Here is a 23,987-nt window from a genome sequence, read left to right on the forward strand (position 1 = left end):
TAAAAGATTCCCAGAAACCTAGGGTTGGAAGAGACCTCAGAGATCAGTATCTCCAACTCTCCCATTATACAGATGGAAAAGCCAAGGCACGGAGGTGGGAAGTGATTCTCTCAGGGTCTCCGTGGTCCTGGGCAGAGCTGACACCAGGAGCCACTCCATCACCATTTCCTGAGGTCCCCGCCCCTGTCACTGTGGTCCCCATTCTGCCCCAGGGGATCTGGATTCCTGGATCCCATTTCCCAATTCATGTGAAAGCCTCTGTGCTTTTCTCATCTGCTTTGCATCCGATTGATATCTTTAATTGTGCCTTTGACGTTCATTAATTTTGCTCTTGACTTTGTGGTTTCCTTCTTTGAAGTCTCTCTGTTGTTCTGTTTCCAGCATCTAGAGTTGTCTGCTTAGCTGTAATTGCCTTTTAATCTTTCTTTTTTCCCCTAATATTAACATTTATATAACATAGCATTGGCAACTATGTTTCCCTCCTCTAAATTTTCTTTTATCTCATCTCACAAGTTTTGAGAATATTTATTTTTGTTTGATTTTCTTTTCATCTAATCTCCATCAAATTTCATTCGGATTTCTTCTTCCGTCCTGAGGTTATTTATAAATAGGGTTTTACATTTCCAGGCAATTTTGTTAGTTACGTCTGTGACTGATTTTCTAATTTAATTTCTTTGGTGCCAAAGTGATCTGTGTGAATCAGATAGATTCTTTGGTGTTCGTTGAGTTCTTATGCTTGTGTGAAAAGTCGGATCCACTTTGGACGGAAAGTCACTGTGTGGAATAAACTGGTGCCATTATAGAGAAGATGCCCACGTGACCTGGGTTAGGGGATAAGGTGTGACCGTTGCCCCTTCATCTGCATGCTCATTATTTCTCTTATTGAATAGTTACTGAGTACCCACTGTGTGCCAGGTGCTAGGAGTCGGGGAGAATTCAGATAGCCTCTGCTATCACAGAGCCAGGAAACTAGCAATAAAAATACAGTCACCCAACTGCTTATTTGCTTATAGTTGTGCTATTAAAAGAAGTATAGTGACTTCCCTGGTGGTCCAGTGGTTAAGACTCCATGCTCCCAGTGAAGGGGGCCCAGGTTCTATCCCTGATCGGGGAACTAGATCTCACATGCTGCAACTCAGATGCAACTAAGAAAGAAAGGAACATAATATGATGCCATTTACATGAAAAAATTTAAACCTACAAAATGATCCCCTGTGTTGTTCAAGCCTGTGCATGAATCTAGTTAAATGGAAAGAAACTGGAGGAAAGAATATGCCCAGAAGTCCTGCCTGGCCTCCCCTGTGGGAGAGAGACGGGAGGACAGGGAAGCAGAGAGAGCTGCAGTTTTATCTGTTCCCTTTTTGTCGTTTTAAGATGAAAACACTAGGGATGATTTTCAAACTGCATTTTGGAGAAGCAACTTAGGGCCAGAAGTTTCTCCCTCCACACACCCACAGTTTAGAGACTTATTTGTTGGTGATTTGTGTTGGATTCCATTTGAATCCTGAGTCTGGTCTCCAGGGTCATTACCAGTGGTGTGTGACTTTGGCTTGAGCTCCCAGTGGGAGGGGGCTAATCCTTGGGAATGATCTAGAGATTTTGATCACCACTGTCGAGTTCAAAAACTGAGCAGCTTTCCCACAATCCCCCTCACCCTGACACATCCTCCTAAAAGGGGCAGGGGGGCCCAGACTGCTTTCCCAAACCCCTCTCATGAGCCACACAATGATTCCCCAACTGGACACTAAAATCTCCAGTGCCCAGTCTGGGGGCCAAGAAGTCCGGGTAGAATCTGAGAAAAAATAGCCGAGTTAACAACAACAGAAAAAAAATCTCCCCAAGAACTAAAAAAAAAAAAAAAATGACAGCTATAGAGATTTTTGTTTAGTTTTTTTTTTTTTTTTTTAAGTGTCAGCCGCTCAGGTGACTGGGAGAGAGATTTTGCTTTAAAAGATTGAGAGGCTGTCTCCTCTAATGAGAGGTACTTGAAAATTATGGATCAGTCCCAGGTCAGTAATTTCTGTCAAGCTCGGGCAGCTGGAGGTCAGAGGCCCCGTAGAACACAAATCCATGTAGGATGTCGCTGGTGGAAGCGGTGGGTCCTGGACTCTGATGGAGCAGGTCTGCAGTGTGAGTAATTAACAAAGGCGGAAGTCTCTCCTGAGACATCTGGTCCCCTAAATTGTTATTCTACTACAGCTCTAATTTCTCTGTGGTCCAAAAATAGATGGAGCAAGGACACAGGGCCTGACCCGCTCTGCTGACACATGCTGTGTTTTCAGAGAACAGCCAAACCTGGGCTTAGAAAACAAACTTCCTGCCTGCCTGCAAGATTTAATGTGGGACCGTGGGGAACCGTGTCAGGTGAAGGGGGAGGGGGCAAGGAGTTGGGACAGGGCATCTTCACTGACAATGGAGGAGACTGATTCTCAGGATGGTTAAGACACTGGCTCAAGGAGACCCAGCTACTACGTGGCAAAGCTGGACCCGGGAACCAGGTTTCTGCTCCACAGACTGTGAAGTTCTTGAGACTCACTGGGGCAGAAGGAAAGACAGTCACGCACTTGTCTTTGAGCAGGAGAACCGATTTGCTATTTCCAGAAGCCAAACAAAATCTCTAGATCATTCCCAAGGATTAGCTAAGGCTAGTCGGCAGCAGTTGAGATCAAAATTGAACAGTGAATCTGTTTGCCAGATGCTGGTAGATAAATCATAGGGCAACCCCAAGGCAGGGTGTTTGAATTTTCTGAAACACTCTGGGTTGGTGCCCATCTCTGCTCCTTCCATGTCTAAGTTTAATAGGCTCCAGATAAGTGAAGCTCCAATACTTATAGCCACCTGATCCGAAGAGTCGACTCACTGGGAAAGACCCTGATGCTGGGAAAGATTGAAGGCAAAAAGAGAAGGGGGCGGCAGAGATGGTTAGATAGCGTCACCAACTCACTGGACATGAATTTGAGCAAATTCCAGGAGAAGATCCCCTGGAGGAGGGCATGGCAACCCACTCCAATATTCTTTCTTGGAGAATCCCATGGACAGAGGAGCCTGGTGGGCTACAGTTCAGGGTCACAAAGAGTCAGACACGACTGAGTGCCTGAATGACAACAACAGCAAAAGTGGAGTCACAGTTTCTCACCGGGGAGGCTGAGGACACCCCGGGCACCCCCTCATCTGAGGCCGTTTCTTGAGGCCCCATTATCCCCCTGTTCAGGGCTCCAAAGACAGAATCTGGGCGATGAGCACTCATCCGACTCCAGTGGGCTGCTTTCCCCCAGTTTTTAAAATAGCTTTATTGAGATATAAGGGCTTCCCTGGAGGCTCAACAGTAAAGAATCCACCTGCAATACAGCAGATGCGGACACAGCTTCGATCCCTGGATCAGGAAGATCCCCCTGCAGAAGGAATGGCAACCCACTCCAGTATTCTTGCTTGGGAAATCCCATGGACAGAGGACCCCATGGGCTACAGTCCATGGGGTGGCAAAAAGCAGGACATAACTTAGTGATTGAACAACAATAACAATTGAGATATAATGCATACACTGTAAAATTCACCCCAAGTATATAAATCTTTGCTGTTCACCTGAAACTAACATGACCTTGTAAATCAACTATACTCAAATATAAAGTAAAAATTAATTTAAAAATTTTTAAAGAAAAAAATAATGTTTTCTCCCAAAGAAGTGTATACATCAATGATTTCTAGTATATTCACAGGGCTATGCAACCACCAGCACAATGTAAGTTTAGAATATTTTCATAATTCTGGAAAGAAACCTTGGGCCCCTAGGAATTGCACCACTTTCCCCTCCCTCCAGCCCCTGCAACAACAAATCTCCTCTTTGTCTCTAGGCATTTGCCCATTCTGGACATTCCCTGATGACCAAGTCATACAGTACATGGTCTTTGGTGATCAGCTTCTCTCATTCAGCTAACATCCTCAAGCTTCCCCTATGCGGTAGCGTGGCAGTTTATTCAAATGGCCCCTCTAAGGCAGCGATGGCAAGTAGGTAGCGCTCCCCATCATGATGTGGCCACATTCGGTCATAACGTATTCTCAGGCTAAATAGAGGCTCCTGAAAAAGCGTGCTGTGATTGATTAGCAAGGTCTGCCACGGGCACGGGAAGGAGAGCGCACCATGGATTTGCTCTAAGAGATCAGAACAGGGTCTCCCATGGTGACAAGGAGGCAGCATAAAGACTCAGAGCCCCGGGAGAAGACAGCCCTGTGTCCACCTGCCCTGAACTGTCTCTCTCCCTCTCAGGGCGACCTTGGGGCACCCTCACCCGGGATGGCCAGTGGGTAGGGCAGCAGGAGGGGAGAACACGGAGAACGGAAGAGAGGAGACGGAGGGACCAGCAGGAGGCTGCCGAAGGAGCCAGCAAGGACTCCCCAGAGTCTTGTTATTTACGGAGTGGGCCCCCCGCCCCGCCCTGGGCGTAGGTGCAGGAGACAAATGAGGACTAACACACGCTCCACAGTCATCCCACAGGGGACATCCCACAGGGGACAGCCCACAGGGGACATCCCACAGGGGACAGCCCACAGGGGACAGCCCACAGGGGACAGTGACACGTGCCACTTAGAGACATTGCTTCTGCTTTCCAAAACCATTAAACCTTCATTTAGGATGCAGAGCAGAGGCCAGAATCGTGCTGGTCGTGGCTTTCCATGGGGCCTGTAAGTAGAGTAAGTTTCCGGTGATAAAGCCTTGAGTGTGGTTCTGAACTGTGCTCAGCACCACATCTGCCCCAGCCTGTCCTTTTGTCCGGCACTCATGGGCTGGGCCAGCACCCGCAGGCTCTGGGAGTCTGCCTGCCTCGGGGTGTCTCTGCAGAAATTCCGTCCGGGAGGCCTGGAAGCCACCGAACCGTCCGGTCTCGTTGCCTCTGCTTCCTGCCTTCTCTTTGAAAGTCCCCAGGAGAAGGGTGTCAGGCCGGGAGCTGGTGTGTGGGGGCCAAATGCAACTCGGGCAGAGAAAGCCCCTTTTCCTCATCTCCACTGGAGCCCCCTACACACACACACACACACACGCACACACATGCACGCACACCCCAGGATGCAAATGATAACCGCAGAGCCATCACTTGTGAAGCTTGACAGAAAATAATGAGAAACACTAAATCTTTTATAAGGTCAACACTCGCCTTAGCCGAGCAGCTGTCAAACAAGAAAAGAATTTAGCGCCGGAGCCACGAAACTTCCATCGGCTCATTAAGCCCAACAGGGCCCGGGCCTGGCGTGGCGGAGGAGACGCGGGGCCTTTCCGTTTTGTGTCAGTAATTTGCGGCGGAGGAGGAAGAAGAAACAGCCCGCGCCAAAGGGGCCTGGGGGGTGGCTGGGGAATCGTTAGGACGCCGGGAGCGGCCCCGGCTCCTAATTGGAAGCATTGGGCATTATCAACGGAGGATTTGCCTCAGTTCCCTGACAGCTCGTGGGCCCAAAATGATCGCCCACTTGTCAGTGTAAAAGACCATTAAAAACAAACCATTTTGATTTAATTGGAGGCGGTGCACCGTGGGGCCAGGTGAGGCTGCTTGGTAGCCCGGCTCCCCCCAAGCTGCCGCCCCTCTCTCTCGATGATGGGGCTGGGAGTGGGGGTGGGGTGGAGGTGGGGGCTGGAGGCGAGCGTTTCCCAGACTTTTCTTCACCTTTCAAAAACTGTCTGAGAAAGGACTGAATGGGAGACGGAAAGAGCTTCACAGTGGCGGCGAGGGCTGTTTTCAATGGGGTTGTCAGCATGCACCGTGACAGCAGAGCTGCCAGGAAGTGGGGGGGTCTCCCCTTGCCTTTTCAGAGCTCAGATGATGGGCGTCTGCTTGGCGCTGTTCTTCTGGAAGGTGGCCCAGAGGCGTCTGGCTGGAGTGGGGTCAGCCTGCGGGGGTGGAGGGCTATCCCAGCTGGACGGGTTCACCCACCCACCCCACTTGGACCTGTCAGGATGCGGATGGTCACGGCGGGGCTCTAACCTGCAGTGGACAGCGGGACTTCCTTTACTTTAGGTGACTTTTGTTTTAAACTCAAGCGAAGGAGGGAGTTAGGGGAGGAGGCCATGTGCTGATGGAGAACCTTTGTGAACAGGGCAGGCCCCGGAGACGCGGGCGCTCACCCTATGGAGGCCGCCGCGGTGAGGGTGCCTGGTTGAGAACTGCTCATCGTCTCGGAAAGAGGAGGCCGCTGGCTGCAGATACTGACCTAAACTTTCAATGGGTCCTCCCATCAGCGCGGGGGCCTCCAAGCACACGGAGCATCTATCCGCTTGTAGCTTTCTGAGCCAGAGGGTAGACTCCCCGATGGCCGGGACTGTGCTTTCCATGTGGATACTCGGTATTGTGTGCACTGTGGGTACTTGATAAATATTAATTGGCGCCTGCCAGATCTCAGAGAGGGCTATATATTTGTGTATTAATCTCACCGCCCCCTACCCCGGCCCCTCAAGCAGGGATCTCATTTGCTGCCTACTGCTTCCCCGCCAAGACAACATGAGCAGACCACACAGTGCTGGAGAGCATCTTCCCGAGGGCGAGGGGGGGATCGCGCCAGCCCATCTCTTCATAAACTTCTACTGTTCATCGTGATGAAGGATCAAGCTGGGAGGAGACACCAGATCCCTGGCGAGCACTGAATTCCAGAGCTTCCAATTTTGCTGCTGAGTTTAGGCAATGGGGATTCCTTAATTACTTTCTCTGGAAATTTACCTGACAGTGCTTTCCCAGGTAGCGGCAAGGTGGTTATCCAGGCGCATGGTTCCTCGGTTGACAGATTCTTTGATTTTGTGCTTGGTTGCAAATTAAGTCCTTTGCTGAGCTGTCCACGCAGTGCCCGTCAGCACTTTATTGCTTATTCATATTGGTTGTTGAACAACTCCTGTTGCCAGGGAAGCTGGGAACATACTCAGATGTGTGGGGTCCGTGGCTCATTGGGGTGGGGTACAGGCTTGGTGTTGTCTTTCCCCTTTTTTCTTTTTAGAATAATAAGCTGGAAGAGTCTTCCAGTATCTTTTAAGGAGGAACAGACTCTGTGGTTGAGAAGGCTGATCCTGTCAAGTCACAAATAGGAATATTAGAGTTAAGGATCGTCAACTGGACAGCAAGGACATTGATGCCATATTCCAGACACTGTTCCTGGGAAATGTCAAAGGGCAGCGGACCTTACTTGACTGCTAGGGGTGCCCTGTGGACATTCAACAAATCCTGGCTGGATTATTGGATGGACAGAGGGATGGATGGATAGATAGATGGATGGTTGGATGGATGGATGGATGGATGGATGAATGGGCAGATGGATGGATGAATGGATGGTTGGATTGATGGATGGATAGATGGATGATTGGACTGATGGACGGATTGTTGGACTGATGGATGGATGGGAGCCTGAGATAAGGCAACAGAGTCCTTAGAAATGCCTCTGAGATTCAAATATCCTTAAAGATCCTCTCCATCTCCTTCAGCTAAACCTCTAAGGAGAAGGGGGTTTTTATTTTCTTCAATATTTGTACCCGCAGTTTTGTTCAGAAATAGGTAGGAAGGCAGTTCCAGCTGACAAATCCTCTGTGACGGTGGACGAAAGGAGAGAATGTAAGCTGAGTGGCAGGCATCATGGCATTTAGGTGACCCATGGTCCCTGCAACACAGGGTCTCCCCTTCCAACATTCAGAACTCTGCCTGGAGGAACAGGCCAGAACCAGGACATCAGTGACAAAACAGTATCTCACTCCAGGTATTTGCAGGGCTGTTACTTAGAAGGGGAAGCAGGTGGCTCCATAGGGTTCCAAAAGGAGACACACGACCTGGAGGTGGAAGGAGGTAGAAATGGGCAGAACTTCAAGTGAACCTGAGAAAGAAGCTGCTGTGGACTGAATTGGTTCCCTCTAAAATGTATGTGTGAAGCCCTGCCCCACAGGGTGATGGTATTTGGAGGTGGTTAAGTTTAGATGAGGTCATGAGGATGGGACCCCCATGATGAGATTAGTGCCCTTTTAGGAAGAGATGCTGGAGTGCTTGCTTTCCCACTCTTTGCTGTGTGAGGTCACAGTGAGAAGGTGGCTGTCCATAAGCCAGGAAGAGAGGCTCATCAGATCCTGTCCATGCTGGCACCTTGATTTCCAACTTCCAACCTCCAGAAATAAATATCCATTGCTTAAGCCACCCAGTCTACGGTATTTTTGTAGTAGTGCTTCGAGCAGGTTAAGACAGACCTCCGGGGACTTCCCTGGAGGTCCAGTGGTTAGCATTCATGCTTCTACTGCAGGGGGCACAGGTTTGATCTCTGGTCAGGGAACTAAGAACCTGCATACTGTGCAACATCACCAAAAAATAAAAAATAAAAGACAGACATTCATAAACCTTAAGGCTAGTTAACTAACAACAGCCTGCCTCCAAGGGGACGTTCCTTTTGAACCCCTGGCCTGCTTTATGTCAAACACATGAAAGGGCACTGCCTGACTTGGTAAATATGCACTTTGAATACATCTGTGTAGGAGGAGATGATATTGACCCAGGGAGCTGGGGAGCTACTTACTGAAAATGCAGGCTGGGCAGCTACCCCAGACCCACTGGATTGGGCGCCCTGCGGGGGAGCGGGGGGTGGACCTGGAATCTACGTTTTAAACCTCTCAGAGGACTCCAGGCACAGCCAAGTTTGAGAACTGTTCTTCTAGAAGAGCAGATGGCAGAACCCTGTCCGGCCCAGAGATGCTACTGCTCCATGACCTTGCCCCGGCCAGGCCCCTGCCACGTGCTTTACACAGTTGCATTTGATTCTGCTGTGATCCCTGCTTTACAGACGCAGAGGCAGGCTGGGTTCTGGAGCACCAGCGTAGTTTCCAAGCCCCATGGGTTCAGCCCTGTTACTGGGCTCTGTCTCTGCCTTGCACCGTTTGATACAACAAGCTTGAACCCCCGATCAATGGGCTCTTTCCTCTTTAGCCCTGGGGCCAAGCTGGAATTTAAAAAGTGCTCAGGGGGGTTGTCAAGGTCTAAAGGCAATCAGGGCAGTGGGAAGTTTTGTTTATTGTGAGGGCTTCAGTCAGCCAGAGCAGGGCCAGCCATGACCCTCTGGACACCTATAAACACCTGAGTTCCTGACTACCCTTCACTTTCGTTCCCAGGTCCTGCGTTTGGCCCTCACTCGTCCCTGACCTCAGTTGCAGGTCCTTAGTATTTATCAGCCCTTCCAGGGCCTGAGGCCTGGAGGTAGCAGGCCAGAGGGCTCAGCCACCACCTGCCACCTTTTAACAGCGGCCACCGAAGCCTCCAAGCTTTGATTTCCTCAACTCTGAGACGCATGACTTATCCCTGTCACGTAGGGTTGCTGTGAGCATCGACACGACACAAGCCCGTCCTTCAGAGCACGCGGGGGAGCCCCTCGGCAGCTCTTGGAATGTGCGAGCTGTTGCTGAGGGCTTTCTGCTGTCCTCTGGGAGCCCCATCTTCTTGGATGTCCTTTCCGCCATGCCTCCAGCCAGTGGACTTTGGTCAAACTACCCACATTGTCTGCACCGCGGAGGCATCATCTCCCAGGATCCCTTTGAGCAGAGGAAGGGAAGGGGCAGGGAACACATCGCCGTTGTGTCACTTCCTCCCCGACGCGTTGTGCACTCTGATGTCCATGAACTTGGCACCTCCCAAGGTAACCAGGGAGCCTGTGTTTTTCGCTTGCGGCTCGTGGATACGAGGACACCAGCCTCTGCATCCATCCTGCCTGCACTGTTGACAAACTTCAGTTTGAATGGACCCCGAATTATCTGAGTAGGTGATTTGATGTTGTTTATCTGTGAGACCCTCCTGCTGGCCATATGCCAGGCGTCTAGGACCCCCCGTTACGCCCACAGCCTTGGTGCCAAGTGACAAAAGCTGACAAGTGGGGATGTGCAGAATTGAGGGATCCGTGGGAGATGGGGAAGGAGTCCTTCCAGAGGGGGCAGATGTTAACCTGAACGCGTTCTCAAACCCAGGGAGATTCTTTTTAGATCGCAGAGGCTGGTTTCTCTTACGGATGAGCTGGAAGAAGAAACCGGGGACCTGGAAAGTCTTATCAACTCCCAAAACTCAACATGAGATTCTAGCCATCTCCAGAGATTAGACGTATATACCTGATGTCAAAATAGGCTGGTCTTAGTCTATTTTCCAGCTGATTTTCAACACGAAATGGCAACCATCTTACATAGAAACCTGAATGAGCTTTTCGGCCAACCCAATATTTTGGCCACCCAGTGGGGGAGGGCGGAAGTGCCTCCTGGATTAAATTGCAAATTCCCGGATGCTGGAAAGATTACAGGGGCAGCCGGGCTCGGGGGCGGGGGGATCCCCAGGTTGCAGGGCTGTTTCTGGTGTGCTGGCCAGCTCCCGCCTCCCCTGCAACGCCTGCCGCCTCCCTCCACGACCCGGGTGCGCCCAGACTTCGAGATTTCTCCAGCAGTGCCAGAAATGTTGCTTCTGTCTCCTTTAGCCTGCCCCCACCTCACCGGCCTCCCCTTTCCCACTTGTCCACATGCTCAGAGCTTCAGCTAACCGCCATTTGAGCAGCACTGTCACCTCGTGACCAGGTGCCTAAAAATTCTGCCTCTCTGAGGTGCCGGATTATGCAAAACCAATTAAGCCCCTGCCTTTATCCCTTCAGCGAGTCAGCCTTCCCGCATACTGATCTGATTTATGATGGAGCAGGGGGTGGAATCTGAATTTAGGGAAGACATGTCAAGAGCATCAGGGCCTCTGAATCATTCTTCCCCTTGCCCCATCTCCCCATGTGTGACATATTCCATCCCTGCTCTCAGTGCCCTACACGGCACCCTGAGATGATTCTTATTCCAACGCGACAGCGAGGCAGGGTTCTTAAAATACATCCCTGGTGCAGGGGCCTCGGGGAGGGCCAGTCCACCTGGAGTCTGCCCTTCCTGGGTCAGCAAGGAGTGACTTCGGGGCTGGAGACCGTGTGGGCCCTCTGGAAAGAGGGCGGCTGCGGGGTGGACGGGCTGAGAGGCTGCTCTGGGGCTTTAACAGAGAGTTAACCTTCCAGCCTGCTATGATTTGTAAGAGAGCTTAAAGGTGGGAAAGAAAATCCTTTTCTTAGATTCAGCAGCTTCCACTAATCAGCTGCATCTCTGGGTGTCACTGCTTGGCTGACTGCTGAATTTTTTTTTTTTTTTCCTTCCTTGCTGTCTCCTGTTCTATTAGGGAGTCAGGGGCCCAGGAGACCCGAGGCAGGGTTAGTCTTCCACAAAGAGAGGAGTCTGATCCCAGCGTTCAGAGCATAGGAGCTTGTAAATCAAACTGTTAGCTTAATAGCTTGGGCCATTATTCTAAAGCAGTGGGGCTGAAACCGAAAGCCGAATGAAAATATAGTCAATTTGTTCAGACTTTAGTGATTGAATGACTATGTAATGTTGGCGGGGTATCGGGGCTGTAGCGGGCTTGGTGGGGGAGAGGCGGAGGGTTCAGGTTGAAGCAGAGACCCCGAGATGCTTGGGCAAATCCCCCTCTAGAGTGGATCTTGGCAATTATAACTCAGACTTGGCCATAGAGGTCCAGACTCCACAAGTCAGCCACCTTCTTGGCTAGGGGAGAGTGCCGGCCTCTGACCTTCAGGCCTGATGGAAACCGCTTAGGGGAGACTAGGCTTCGCCGGCAACTCTGGGAGCGCTCCGAGAGCCGTGGAGAGGAACAGAGCTGAGAGGGGCTTGAGCAGAGGGACAGGCACCCCGGGAAGGACGTAGAGTCCCCGCCCTTTAAAAACACTTAAAAAATTATTTTATTATTCCCATTGCTATTTTATTTATTTTCATTTTTTTGGCCTTGCCATGTGGCGGGATCTTAGTTCCTTGACCAGAGATCAAACCCGTGCCCCCTGCATTGGAAGCGAGGAGTCTTAACCACTAGCCCACCAGGGATGTCCCTGAAAAACATTAAAGAAAACCTAACTGGCTTTGTAAAAGTTACATGTACTCACTGTAAACATGGAAACTGCAGGAAAGAGAGTCTGAGAAAATCAAACAGCCTCCAGCTCACCCCAGGAATTACTGCTGCTGCCACTTGGGGCCCCCCTCCCGGACATCTGTTCTGGAGCACCGACCCCACGTGACGGATGGATGCCTCCATTCAGACAGGGTCACATAAGACAGGTTCTTTCCCCCAATAATATGTAGGCCAAGCAGTACTAAACCAGGGAAGTATGATTAAAATGCCAATAAGTAGAGGCTAAAGTCAATATTTTCAATGGTGGACTTCCCCAGTGGTCCAGTGATAAGAATCCACCTGCCAAGGCAGGGGACACGGGGTTCAATCCTTGACCTGGGAGGACCCCACACGTCACAGGGCAGCCGAGCCCAGGCACTGCAGCTACGGAGCCCACAAGCGCGTTAGAGCCCGCGCTCGGAAACGAAAGAAGACAGCAGGGCGAGAAGCCCAGTCACCGCAACCAGAGAGTCTCCCCCGACCCTGGCCGCCACATACAACGGCGGAGACCCAGCACAGCCAAACATAAATAAAATGCATTAGAATGTTTTCAGTGGCTGCGTAACATCGTGAGGCTGTACATTGTCTCTGTAATATCTGTGTAATGTGTCCCAACATATACTTAAGCCAGTACTTGGCCTGCGACGTCTCCAGCCTTTCACCATTGCTGTCAAGACCACCATAAATATAGGGGGCACCCCACTCCTTTGTCTTTGGTGCTGTATCATTAGTAGTCTTTTTGTAAAAGGGGATAAAACCGTCTGTTTTTCTTCATTTAATACCAGGAGACCAGAGAATATATGGTTCAGATTGGGTCGCTTTTGAGAGCAGAGGGGCACTTGTTAATAATTCTGCCTCCCAACCGGCCCCAGGGAGGGCTGTCCTGGGGAGCCAGACCCCTTCCCCACCCAGGGACACCCAGGGAGGCTTCCACAAAAGGCCGGAGAACAGGCTGGGCCAACTGGAGTGTGCACGGTGTTGGAGGCTTTGTTATGGGGGGTCATCCCCATCCCCAGACTTGGGGCTTTGCCAACTCAGGTTGACATCCCCCCAGCATTTCAGGCGGAGAGAATTGGATGCCCAGGACTGGAACTTCTCCGAATTTCCCCGTCTAGCCATCCACCTACACAGTTTCCTGTCTCCACCAGCTGTCTGTCCACCTTACGCTTTGCCTGTCGCCAGCAGCCCTATGGAGGCATGTTGTCAGCGCTGAGAACAGGGTCTGACACAAAGGCGCTCAGGGGTAAGGTTTGTAAATGAATGAATGAGTGAACGAGTGAGTGAGTGAGTGAGTGAATGGGTGATTACCAGGACCATCCTCGCGGCAGCTGCCATTTTTGGCGGCTTGATAAGGGTCGGTGCTCTGCTAAACACTGGGCACGTGTTCCCATTAAACACTCCCAGCAGCTCTGCCGACAGGCACAGGCCCATTTTACAGAAGAGGAAGCGAGACCTTGGACAGGTCAAGCCACACGCCAGGTCAGGAGTGGTGGGGTCACCACCCGGCGCAGGTCTAGCCGACCCTGGAGTCACGCACGCACAAACATACCACACCGCCCCCGTCTCCTGCTCTGCTGGCCCCCAGTGCACCTCGTGGAGGGCAGAGACAGCCTGGCCAGCAGGAACAGAAGGTGCAGGCCCCAAGCCCAGTGGTGCCCCCACTCAGGGACGAGGTGATGAATTCTTGTCCCTTCCTGAGAATGAGGGCCTATCCCAGTTCACCCCAGCTTGGGGTCTGCACGCTCCACGAGCCCCATGCTTCCCGCCATGTGGCTGCTTGGTCCTGGAAGCTGGGCTTGGAAGAGACCCTTAAGAACCAGTGCCCCACCACCCCATTTTCAGGTGGGGAAACTGAGGCCCAGGGAGGGCCAGCCACTGTCCCAGGCCCGGGGGCTGGCTGGCGGCTCGTCGTGAGCATTCTGGCAGAGAGGCCACTCGCCAGCTGTCGGCCGACCCTCCCTCTGGGCACTGGCCGTCGCGTGGCAACTGCTGGCTGCACAGCCCGGGAGGTAGCCCTGGAACCTGTGTGTCTGGAAAGGGAGCCCCACCGAGGGGTGCTTCTGCTCTGCTCCCTCCCGCGGTCCCTCCGGGCTCAGACGGGAGGGGCCCCGAGTGGCATTGGTGGGGACAGTTGGGTGGAAAGCCAGCTCGCTCCATACTGACCCGGCCCGGGAGCGCCCGCGCCCTGCCTGCTGCTTTTCCGTGTGAAAGGTGTTTAATTATTTCTGACAGAGTTCAGCGTCGACATCTGTTCGCGAGCGGGGAGAGTCCATTTATGTTATCCATCACCGTGACAGATTCCACTTTTTTGGAAGCGCCTTTTCCTTTCATAATGGGGCCGGGTGGGGAAGGGGGGCAGGTGGATCAGCACAGACACGAGGCACAAAGACCTTCCCGGGGCCCCGACAACAATCAGCACCCCCTCCCCGCCCCAAGGGAGGAGCGGCTCTAGCCACGACTGGCCCTTGTGGGTCCAGACCCTGCCGGTGGCTGCTGGGCTGGCGGGCACTGGGACATTTAAGTTGGGAAGGGGGTCTCACAGGGCCTGTGCAAGGCTGTTCGATTCTGTCCTCCTGGGTGGCACTGGCCATCCATTCGTCCGATCCTTCACTCATTCTTCCCACAAACACTTACTGGTCACCTGTTGGGTGGCTCAGTGGTAAAGAACCCACCTGCCAATGCAGGAGATGGAGGAGACCCAGGTTCAGTTTCTGGGTGGGGAAGATGCCCTGGAGGAGGAAATGGCAACCCAGTCCAGTGCTCTTGCCTGGGAAATCCCATGGACAGAGGAGCTTGGTGGACTACAGTCCATGAGGTCACAAAAGAGTCAGATACAACTGAGGAGCTAACATCGAAAGTGTTGGTCACTGCTGGGTGTCAGGCCCCATGCTGGGCTCCTGGGACCCAGCAGGGACGCAACGGACGTGTCCTTGTGGGCTCACACTTTACTGGGGAAGATGGACATTGAACAACGAGTGGCCGTTAACAAATGAATTGCAGTGCAGCTAAGTGCCTCAAAGGGGCAGAAAGGAGCCCAGTGGTATCAAAGAGGGGACCTGCCGGGGCGGGACTGGAAAGGATAGTGTCCTCAGGAGGCATCACTGCCCAGCCACCCAGAGAAGAGGTCCTGGACCAGGCAGGAACCCCTTTCTCTCAGGGCAAGTTCCTTCCCCTCTCTGAGCCTCAGTCTCCTCGTCTGTAGAATGGGACTTTTGCGTCTATGAGATAATGCATGTCTGGGACTTGGGACACAGTAGGAGCTCAGGAAGTACTTTTCACTGGTGGTATTTCCCAGCAAGGAGGGGGCTGAGTGTCTCAGCAGTGGCGGCAGCACCCTGGGGCTCTTGGTGCCTCTGCGGGGCTGTCCTGGCTGATGTCCAAGGACCAGTACTGCTAAGATTCCTGTGGCTGAACTTCCAGAGCCCATGAGCCTCCCCGGGGAAGATGAGAAAACACCCTGTAAGCCCAGGCGCTTGTGTTTTATTCTACTTCTTGTTATTTCAATGGCACAGTGGGTGGTGCCTTTGAACTCGGGCCTGGCCTGGGTTCCAGGTCCAGCCACTTGAAAATGAACACCATCTCTGCCAGTCCTCCACAGAAATCAGGTAAGGATGCTATGTGAAATAATATGTGTAAATGACTCAGCATGAACACAGGGCTGGCATCACAGGTGGGTGGCCCTGTTCCTAACGGGTTTTTACAACAACAGTCTTAAGGTCAGAAGAGACCTGTGCTCAGTTGAGTCAAATCCCCTCTCTTAGACTCATTGGAAAAGACTCTGATGCTGGGAAAGATTGAAGGTAGGAGAAGGGGGCAACAGAGGATGAGATGGTTGGATGGAATCATCGACTCAATGGACATGAGTTTGACCAAACTCCAGGAGCTGGTGATCGTCAGGGAAGCCTGGCGCGTTGCAGTCCATAGGAGAGTAGAGAGTTGGATACAACTGAGTGACTGAACAAGGAGAAGAAATAGAACAATTTATTTCTGAGTTTCTGCTCCTGCTCTGGGCCAGGCTGTGGGGGTACCTGTGGGTGAGACAGGCCTCCTGACAAAGGGGCTCTGTGTTACTTGGGTGGGGCATGTTGGACAGGGAGAGGGGCTCTTTCCTTGCTCCAGCAGGGTCAGGGGAGACCACCTGAGCCCTTTGTCCATTGCTTTGGGACCTATGTGTGTGCTTAGGTACTCAGTCATGTCTGACTCTTTGTGGCCCCCTGGACTGTATCTCGCCAGGCTCACTGGTCTGTGGAATTCTCCAGACGAGAATACTGCAGTGGGTAACCATTCCCTTCTCCAGGGATCTTCCTGACCCAGAGATCGAATCCAGGTCTCCTGCATTTGCTGGCAGCTTCTGTACCATCTGAGCCACCAGGGAAACCCCTGGAAACTATAGGTAGATTTAAAAGCAGAGACGAGGGGCTGAGAGGGGCTGAGAGGGGCTGAGAGGGGCTGAGAGGGGCTGGGGGTTGGCATTGTAGAGCAGAGTGCCAGCAGTTTATCTCGTGCCCAGGGGCCTATGGGTCCCATCCCTCCCTGGGCAGGGTCCCCAGGATGTCTGTCCCCCCGCCCCACCACGGACATCGAATGTCAGGAAAATCGAAAAAAGAAGAGTGAGAGGAAAGGCGACAGAAAGAGGGGCCAGAAAGGAGGCTATGGGCCAAAGGCCCGAGTGTGGAGATGGGGCAGGAGGGATGAGGGCGAAAAGAAGGAGCCTGGGGGAGGCGAGGGGTGCTGCCCAGGCTGGACGGGGAGCGGCAATGGGCCCGCAGCACACCCCGCTCCCCTGCGCTGCGCGTGGCCCTGCCCGTGTGTGCAGCGACGGCCCAGACTGACGGGCGGCGGGGCGAATGGCCGCTGACATATGCTGATGGCGGCCACTTGGGCAGGACATGGGCGCCGCATCAAGGGCGGCAGGCAGGCCTCGCTGGCAGCCTGTTCGGTTGCATTAGGCTCAGGAAGGCACGGCCCCCTTCATTGTCTAAATTGCAGTTTAACTCAAACAAGCGGCCGGGCCTGGTCTGGCCAGGAACGCAGCTTTGTGTGGCTGTCTCCCTGGGGCCAGGCGCGTCCCTGGTGGCGCTTAGGAAGGGCTCCAACATGTTAGCTCTTGGTAGCATTGCTGTTGTTGTTGCGCCAGTCGAGGGGCAGAAGCCCTCAGAAGCCCCTGCCTAGAGGACAGGTAAAGAACAGGAAGCAGGGCATCCGCTAGGTGCGGGCAGGGGCGATGGGGGCGGGACTGACCTTCTGGAAGTGAGGCATGTGCCAGAGGGCGTCCAGCCCCACGGGCGGCTTGTACTTCCTCAGCTGACTGCTCCGGGTCTCATAGAGCTTCCCAAGGATCACCTGCAGGGCAGAGAAAGGCTGAGGCCCGGTGGTGACTGGCTCCTGCAGAGGCCAGAGCCACAACGACGGGGCTGGAGGGCCTGGGGCCAAGATTCCTGCTGGGGCAGCCCCGTGGGGCCCTTTCCCCCTGGTTCCGGCCCTTCTCCCAGTCTGATTTCAGGGGACCAGGTGGACTCGGGGAGGGGACCATGGGGTGCTGAGAGCATGCTGTTTTGGTTTCTGGTTCGACCCTAGAACTCTCTGGGTTCTGGAAGGCAGCTGCCTCAAGGGCAGGGACATGTCCTCCTTAGCTAAGACAGCCCTGGTGGTTAACAGGGATGCCACCAGGTCTGAACGAATGAATGATTTGATGGGGCTGTTGCCATTTCTGGGAAGCAGGTCCTCGGCATGGTCTGCTCGTGGAAAAGAAAGGAGGACTCCTTTGAGAGGAGGAATTAGAGGGCTCAGTGGAGAGCCCTCGAGGTCTCTGTGGGTGCGATTTCAGAGCTGCAGAGGCAGTCCAGCTCCTCCTTAGCTGCACGCCCCGTACCCACAACAGATGCTGCGAGCCTATGGTTAGGGACCCATAGCTCATGGGGTCTGCTGTGGACTGAACTGTGTCCCCTCCAAATCCATAGGGTGAAGCCCTAGCCCCCAGTGGGGACCGTATTTGGAGCTGGGCCTTTAAGGAGGTGATTAAGGCTCAGTGACATCAGAGGATGGGGCTGTAATTCAATAGGACAGATGTCCTTATATGAAGCGGAAGAGACACCAGGGGTGTCCATACAGGAAAGGCCCTGTGAGGACGGAGTGAGAAGGCGGCCGTCTTCAGGCCGAGGAGAGAGGCCTCCAGGGCAACCGAGGCTGCCACCTCCACCTTGGACTTCCAGCCTCCAGGATTTCTGTGGTTTAAGCCACCCAGTCATACGTTGTCACAGTCACTCCAACAGATTCACCCAAGGTCCCCGGCCCCCAGTTGCAGGATCAGAGGGGGACTCTGATTCAATGTGTGCCCCTGGGGAACTCCATGCAGTCAGACCTTACTTCACAGCTGTGACCTTGTCAGAACTCAAAACCTCCTAGGGGAGTTAGCAGACAAATAGGGGACTCTTGTTTATACCTAGAGCTAGAGAGTTGGAATTCTACACCTGGAGTGGGTGAGCTGGATGATGCGCTGGTACCCAAGTGACCCAAAGAGCATGGGCCACTGCAGAAAGGGGCATGAGAGGGCGACACAGGTCAGATGGTGCAGCCAACAAATAAAAGCTGACCTGAATTTAGCTGAAGACACCACCACACTATTGAATCCCTTTTATTTTACTTTTTTTTAAAGATAGCATCTCTTTATTTTATTGGTTTATTTTTTGGCCGAGCCATGCGACACGTGGGATCTTAGTTCCCTAACTAGGGATCAAACCAGGGTCCCCTGCATTGGGGACATGGAGCCCTAACCATTGGGCTGGCAGGGAGCCCCTTTTATTGACTTATTTTGTTACCCAATTATATTAATTTTATTTAATGTGTCTGTGGATAACTTCCAAGCCCCTTGGATCAACTTTCCCCTCTGCTTCCTAGAACAGCAGCTTTGAAACTTCATCTCAAACCAAAGCTGAGAGGCTGCCTCACTAGGGCTTAGTGAGCTGGGCTTCAGAATTAGGAGGATGAAAGTGAGTCTTAGCGCCTTTCTCAACCTCAGTTTCCACTGCAGAAAATGGGGTACAGATGCCTAGCAAACAGGTTCTTACAGGATTTGCTGAGTTAGCTTTGAGCAGAGTGTCTGGTCCTAGACGATTGCTCACTAAATGGAAGTCAGTTTCCAAGAATTTCGTTTGGGGTCATCACCGTCCAAAACCCAGGACATCCTGAGCTGCTAAGAGACCAGTTTCTCCTAAGATGGGAGCAATCTGACCTTGTAAATCAACCATCTCATCAACCCTAACAGACTGTGTGTCAGCCCCTCCATGTTTTGAGGGTCTGGGTATTCGTAGCCCTTTGATAGAAAGCATCACAGTCACAGAGAATCTTGGAACAGAAGAACTCTGTGGTTGGTTTGACAAGTGCTTTTTGAGTGCTTACTATGTCCTGTGAAAGTGTTAGTCACTCAGTCGTGTCTGACTCTGCAACCCCGTGGACTATAGCCTGCCAGGCTTCTCTGTCCATGAAATTCTCCAGGCAAGAATATTGGACTGGGTGGCTATTTCCTTCTCCAGGGATCCTCCCGACCCAGCGATCAAACTCGGGTCTCCTGAATTGCAGGTGGATTCTTTACCCTCTGAACCACCAGGAAAGTCCCCTTCTATGTCCTGGGAAGCCCAAATTATGTGCTGGGCCCTCATTCAACCCGACCCCGTTTTTTGCCCATCAGGGTCATTGAGACCCCAGTTTGGATGGCATCACTGACTCAATGGACATGAGTTTGAGCAAACTCCAGGAGACAGTGAAGAACAAGGAAACCTGGTGTACTACGGTCTACGGGGTTGCAAAAAGTCAGACACGACTGAGAGGCTGAACAACCACCACAGCGGCGAGCCACTCAAAGCCACAGCCCCCTGAGCTGCACCAGTCCCTGACCAGTGCTCGGGGTAGAGCCGCTGATAGGGGGTGACTACAGGCCAATGCTTTGGCCACCCGATGTGAAGAGCTGACTCCTGGAAAAGACCCTGATGCTGGGAAAGACTGAAGGCGGGAGGAGAAGGGGACGACAGAGGATGAGATGGTTGGATGGCATCACCAACGCGACGGACATGAGTTTGAGCAAGCTCCGGGAGTTGGTGATGGACAGGGAAGCCTGGCGTGCTGCAGTCTATGGGGTCCCAGAGAGTCAGACATGACTGAGCGACTGAACTGAACTGAACAGGGTTCTCTGTTGAAACAGGAGGGGCACTGGCTATGAGACTGTCTCTAGATTCAGGAGACATGTCCTCGGAGGCTCCGGATTCCATGGACCTGTGGCCCTCTGAGTTGTTGTGAAATAGCTGCTAATTAAGAACATGACTCTGGCCTGGAGCTCTCAGTATGAAGTAGCAGCATGTAACGGTAATGCTCCCTTGGAAAAAACTGGTCGTTACCATAGTGAGCTCTCTCTTGAGCTATTAATGAATAAACTAGTCACGGACTGCTTTTAAATTATTACTACAGAGACTTCCCGGGTGGCACACTGGGTAAAAATCCACCTGCCAGTGCAAGGGATACGGGTTCGATCCCTGGTCCGGGAAGATTCTACATGCCAAGGAGCAACTAAGCCCGCATGCCACAACTACTGAGGCTGTGTGGGGCAACTGCTGAAGCCCGCGTGCCTAGAGTCTGTGCTCAGCAACAAGAGAAGCCCCCACAATGAGAAGCCCGTGCACCACAACCAAGAGGAGCCCCCGCTCACGGCGACTACAGAACGCCCACGTGCAGCGATGGAGACTCGTGCAGCCAAAACTAGAATTAATTAATTAATTAAAAATATGTTATTGCAGCGCTCTGCTCTAAGTGGTTGTCTCCGACTTCCGACTCTCCCCACCGCTGAGAACAGCCCAGAGGGGCCTTAGGTAGAAATCAGTCTTCCTCTCTAGGGGCTTAAGCCAAAGTTGAACCTGGTCATCACCAAGACCCTTTCAGCACAGCAATGAGCAACTCGACTGCCCAGTCAACTCCCCGCCTCGCCCACCAGCAACAAGCCTGCACACGGGGGCAGCCTCAGGCCTTGCCCCTCCACAAGCCTCCCCTTCCCTCCCCTTCCCCCCTGCAGGGAGCATGGTGTTTACCTTTTGCTTTTTCTCCAGTTTAATGGCTTTCTGGGTGGCCTTCTGCTCCTGCACCCACAGCTGCTGGTACCGATGCTGCAGCAGATCAAAGAAGGGGGTGGAAGGCCTGTGGGGAAGAAGGCAGACGGGTTTGAGGTCCGGGAAGGGCCAGAGACCCCTCTCTCCCCAGAGGCTGCCTGCATGACTGTCAGGCCTGCGGGGAAGAGTGCCCTCCCCAAGGCTGTGAGAGCCTCTTTCTGGCTTTCTGCAGCCATGGAAGAAATGGGTGCCTTCTGTAAATCATTCAACAAATGCTTACTGCCCACCAATCAAGTGCTGGGCCTTATATGGTGACAGACTCTATCCTCGACCAGATTTAAGACAGACTCCTCAGACCCCTCCTTTCCATCAGGCCTTGTCCTTGGGACCTATATTTGGCTGGATGAAGTCAGCCTTAGCAGAGAACCTTGCTAAGTCAGTCCCCTCACCCCTCATGTCTCATCACCTTGGCTTGCCTTTACCAAGAGTCCTGTTAAGGCAGTTTAGTGAGAATCCCCTACCTACCCTTGAAGTCTCCCCTTCGTAACTTGCCTTCCACTCTGCTCCTTGGGTGGAAGTTCCCATTCGTGTTGTACTAAGAACTGAGTCCAGCTCTATCCTGAGGTCACTTTCCCCTTTGAAATAGTACTGAATAAAATCTGTCTTTATTGCCTTCAGCCTCTGCTCTGATTCTCATTGACAGGGGTCTCCAGCCAAGGTGCACATACCCTGTGTACAGCATTTTGCATACCCCACTCCTGACAACACTGTGAAGTGGGTATTATTAATACTATCACTCATCCTGCAGCTGAGGGGGTCAGGTCCCAGAAGAGTGGGGGCAGGGCTGTGTGTGAGGCTCTCTCAAGGCAACCTAATGGGTGATGAGGGAAAGAACTTTCTAGAAGAACCAAAGCTAATAAGACGCAGGAGGAAGGACAGAATTGAGGGAAAGCGCATCATTACCTTGTGACTCCTAATGAAATAATGGATTTAGGGAATGAGCGATGATGAGGTAGAAGGCTGACGGGAACTTTACAATGGATGGCTCAGGCTGCAGCTGCTGAACCACAGGATCAATTTGTTCTTATTGTGATAAATGTGCAAAACATAAAGTTTACCCAAGCGATCAATCTTACCATCACTGAAAGTGACAGACATGGGACCAGGAATGATTTTTATTTATCTGGCTGCGCTGGGTCTTAGTTGCAGCATGTGGGATCTTCACTGCATCATGTGGGGGTCTTCACTGCAGCATGTTGGGTCTTCACTGCATCATGTGGGGTCTTCTGAGGCAGCGTGTGGATTCTCTAGTTGTGGCAGGCGGGTTCAGTAGTTGCGGCAGGCGGGCTTTGTTGCTCTGCAGCACGTGGGATCTTAATTCCCCGACCGGGGATCGAACCCACGCCCCCTGCATTGGAAGTGCAGAGTTGTAACCACTGAGCCTACAGGGAAACCCCCTGGCTTCGTGTTTTATACGGCCTTCACGGTGGTATTTAAAGTCTTGGAAATTGTTGTCGGCCCTTAAAAATTGGGAGATTTTACATTAAAAAAAAAAAAAACAACAACCAGCTTTCCCAGATTGTCCTGAAGATGTATATGTTCCGATCACATAGGTCTGCCTTCCTATGCGGCAACAGTTGGCTGGAGCTGAGTATCAGGTGTCATTTAGCCCAAGTCCTCTCTCTTCCCTACTGCACTCCACTGCCTGCTGGGCCCCTCCAAGCGTTGGATTTTGTGGCCCCAGAGACGGACACAGAGCTGGACTGGACCCTAAACACCCACCCCCATCTCTCCCACCCTCCAGGCGGACTTCTCTGGGGCCAGGCTGACCTGGGACTCCTCTCGAGTGGCGCTTCCTGGGCTTTGAAATGCCACTCGAGCTCAGAGGTCTCTTTCCAGAGTAGCCTGCAGCGCATCTACAAACAGTGGCTCTTTGTTTTCTGGCTCCTTTACCCCTGCGGTGACTTTTATTACTTAATTATTGCACACCCCATGCTTCTGAGCAGCCTAATTTATAGCCGTGCTTTCTAATGACACGAGATGCGTAATCTCGCAAGATCTACCCCAAGAGGCCTTTCACAACAGAAAAGCTATCTTTCCAGCAGCCTCCTCTGCCCACAGCACCGCAAACCCACCCTCACGGCCCTCCCACAGCCTCGCTGACCGTCTTTGTGTCCTGTTTCGGCCAGCGGTTCTTCTTGCTGGAAAGAGGCAGGGGCGGGGCGTCGGAGCAGAAGAGCTGACAAAGCTTGTAAGTTACAACAGCCCAGTCCTGACTGCCTGGTGGAGGTCCAGCAGGTTTTGCCCATTTTTGTTCTGGCTCATTCAGTTGGATCACAAGGGGGAGAGGCTTGTCGGACATGGCGAAAACCCAGGATGTAAACTGTATCACGTCATCTCTTGCTTAAAATGCCCTCGGCAGCCTCCCATTTCTTAGACTCAATCTAGATTCCTTGCCAGAATCTGGCAAAGCCTCCCCTCCCCAAACTCCTCTCAGACCCTCAGCAACTCCTTTGCCTACAGGTCTCAGCTTTTGGGTCACCTCCTCAGAGGGCTTGCCCCTGACCAGTCCATCTTCCAACGGCCCTTGCCTGGTGCCCTCCCCTGCAGAAGCCCCCTTGTTAATTTGTCACTGGTCTATAACTGCTCTTGGCCATCGAATACCAGTGCCAGCAGGAATGGTTTGCTCTCAGTAATCATGCATTGTTGAAAAGGAGGGGGCGAGAAGAAGGGAATTAGTCAAAGAAAGAAAGATTAGGTGAACATTTTAGGAAATAAACTTTTCATAAGTCAGGGTAGTGTAAATCAAGCTATATGTGAGTTGTAATAAAATTGAGAATAAATTGATAGAAATTATAATCCAGGGAAGGAAGGATAGTCTTTCTAACAAATGGCAGGGGAATAACTGGACACCATGGACAAAACCAAAGAGGAACCTCTTGGC

At 52.3% G+C, this 23,987-nt stretch overlaps 1 protein-coding gene across 1 annotated transcript in view; it reads right to left on the reverse strand.

Moving 5' to 3' along the window:
• The window catches only part of CFAP77 (cilia and flagella associated protein 77), a 150,037-nt gene that overhangs the window by 6,670 nt on the left and 119,380 nt on the right, over positions 1-23,987 (reverse strand). Inside the window, exons 4-5 of the mRNA XM_068983425.1 lie at positions 21,026-21,131; positions 17,193-17,294 (exon numbers count right to left, since the gene is read on the reverse strand). Of these exons, the coding sequence (XP_068839526.1) occupies positions 17,193-17,294; positions 21,026-21,131 (208 nt within the window). The remainder of the gene's footprint in view (positions 1-17,192; positions 17,295-21,025; positions 21,132-23,987) is intronic.

This window comes from Capricornis sumatraensis, chromosome 1, assembly GCF_032405125.1.
Source record: "Capricornis sumatraensis isolate serow.1 chromosome 1, serow.2, whole genome shotgun sequence".
NCBI lineage: Eukaryota > Metazoa > Chordata > Mammalia > Artiodactyla > Bovidae > Capricornis > Capricornis sumatraensis.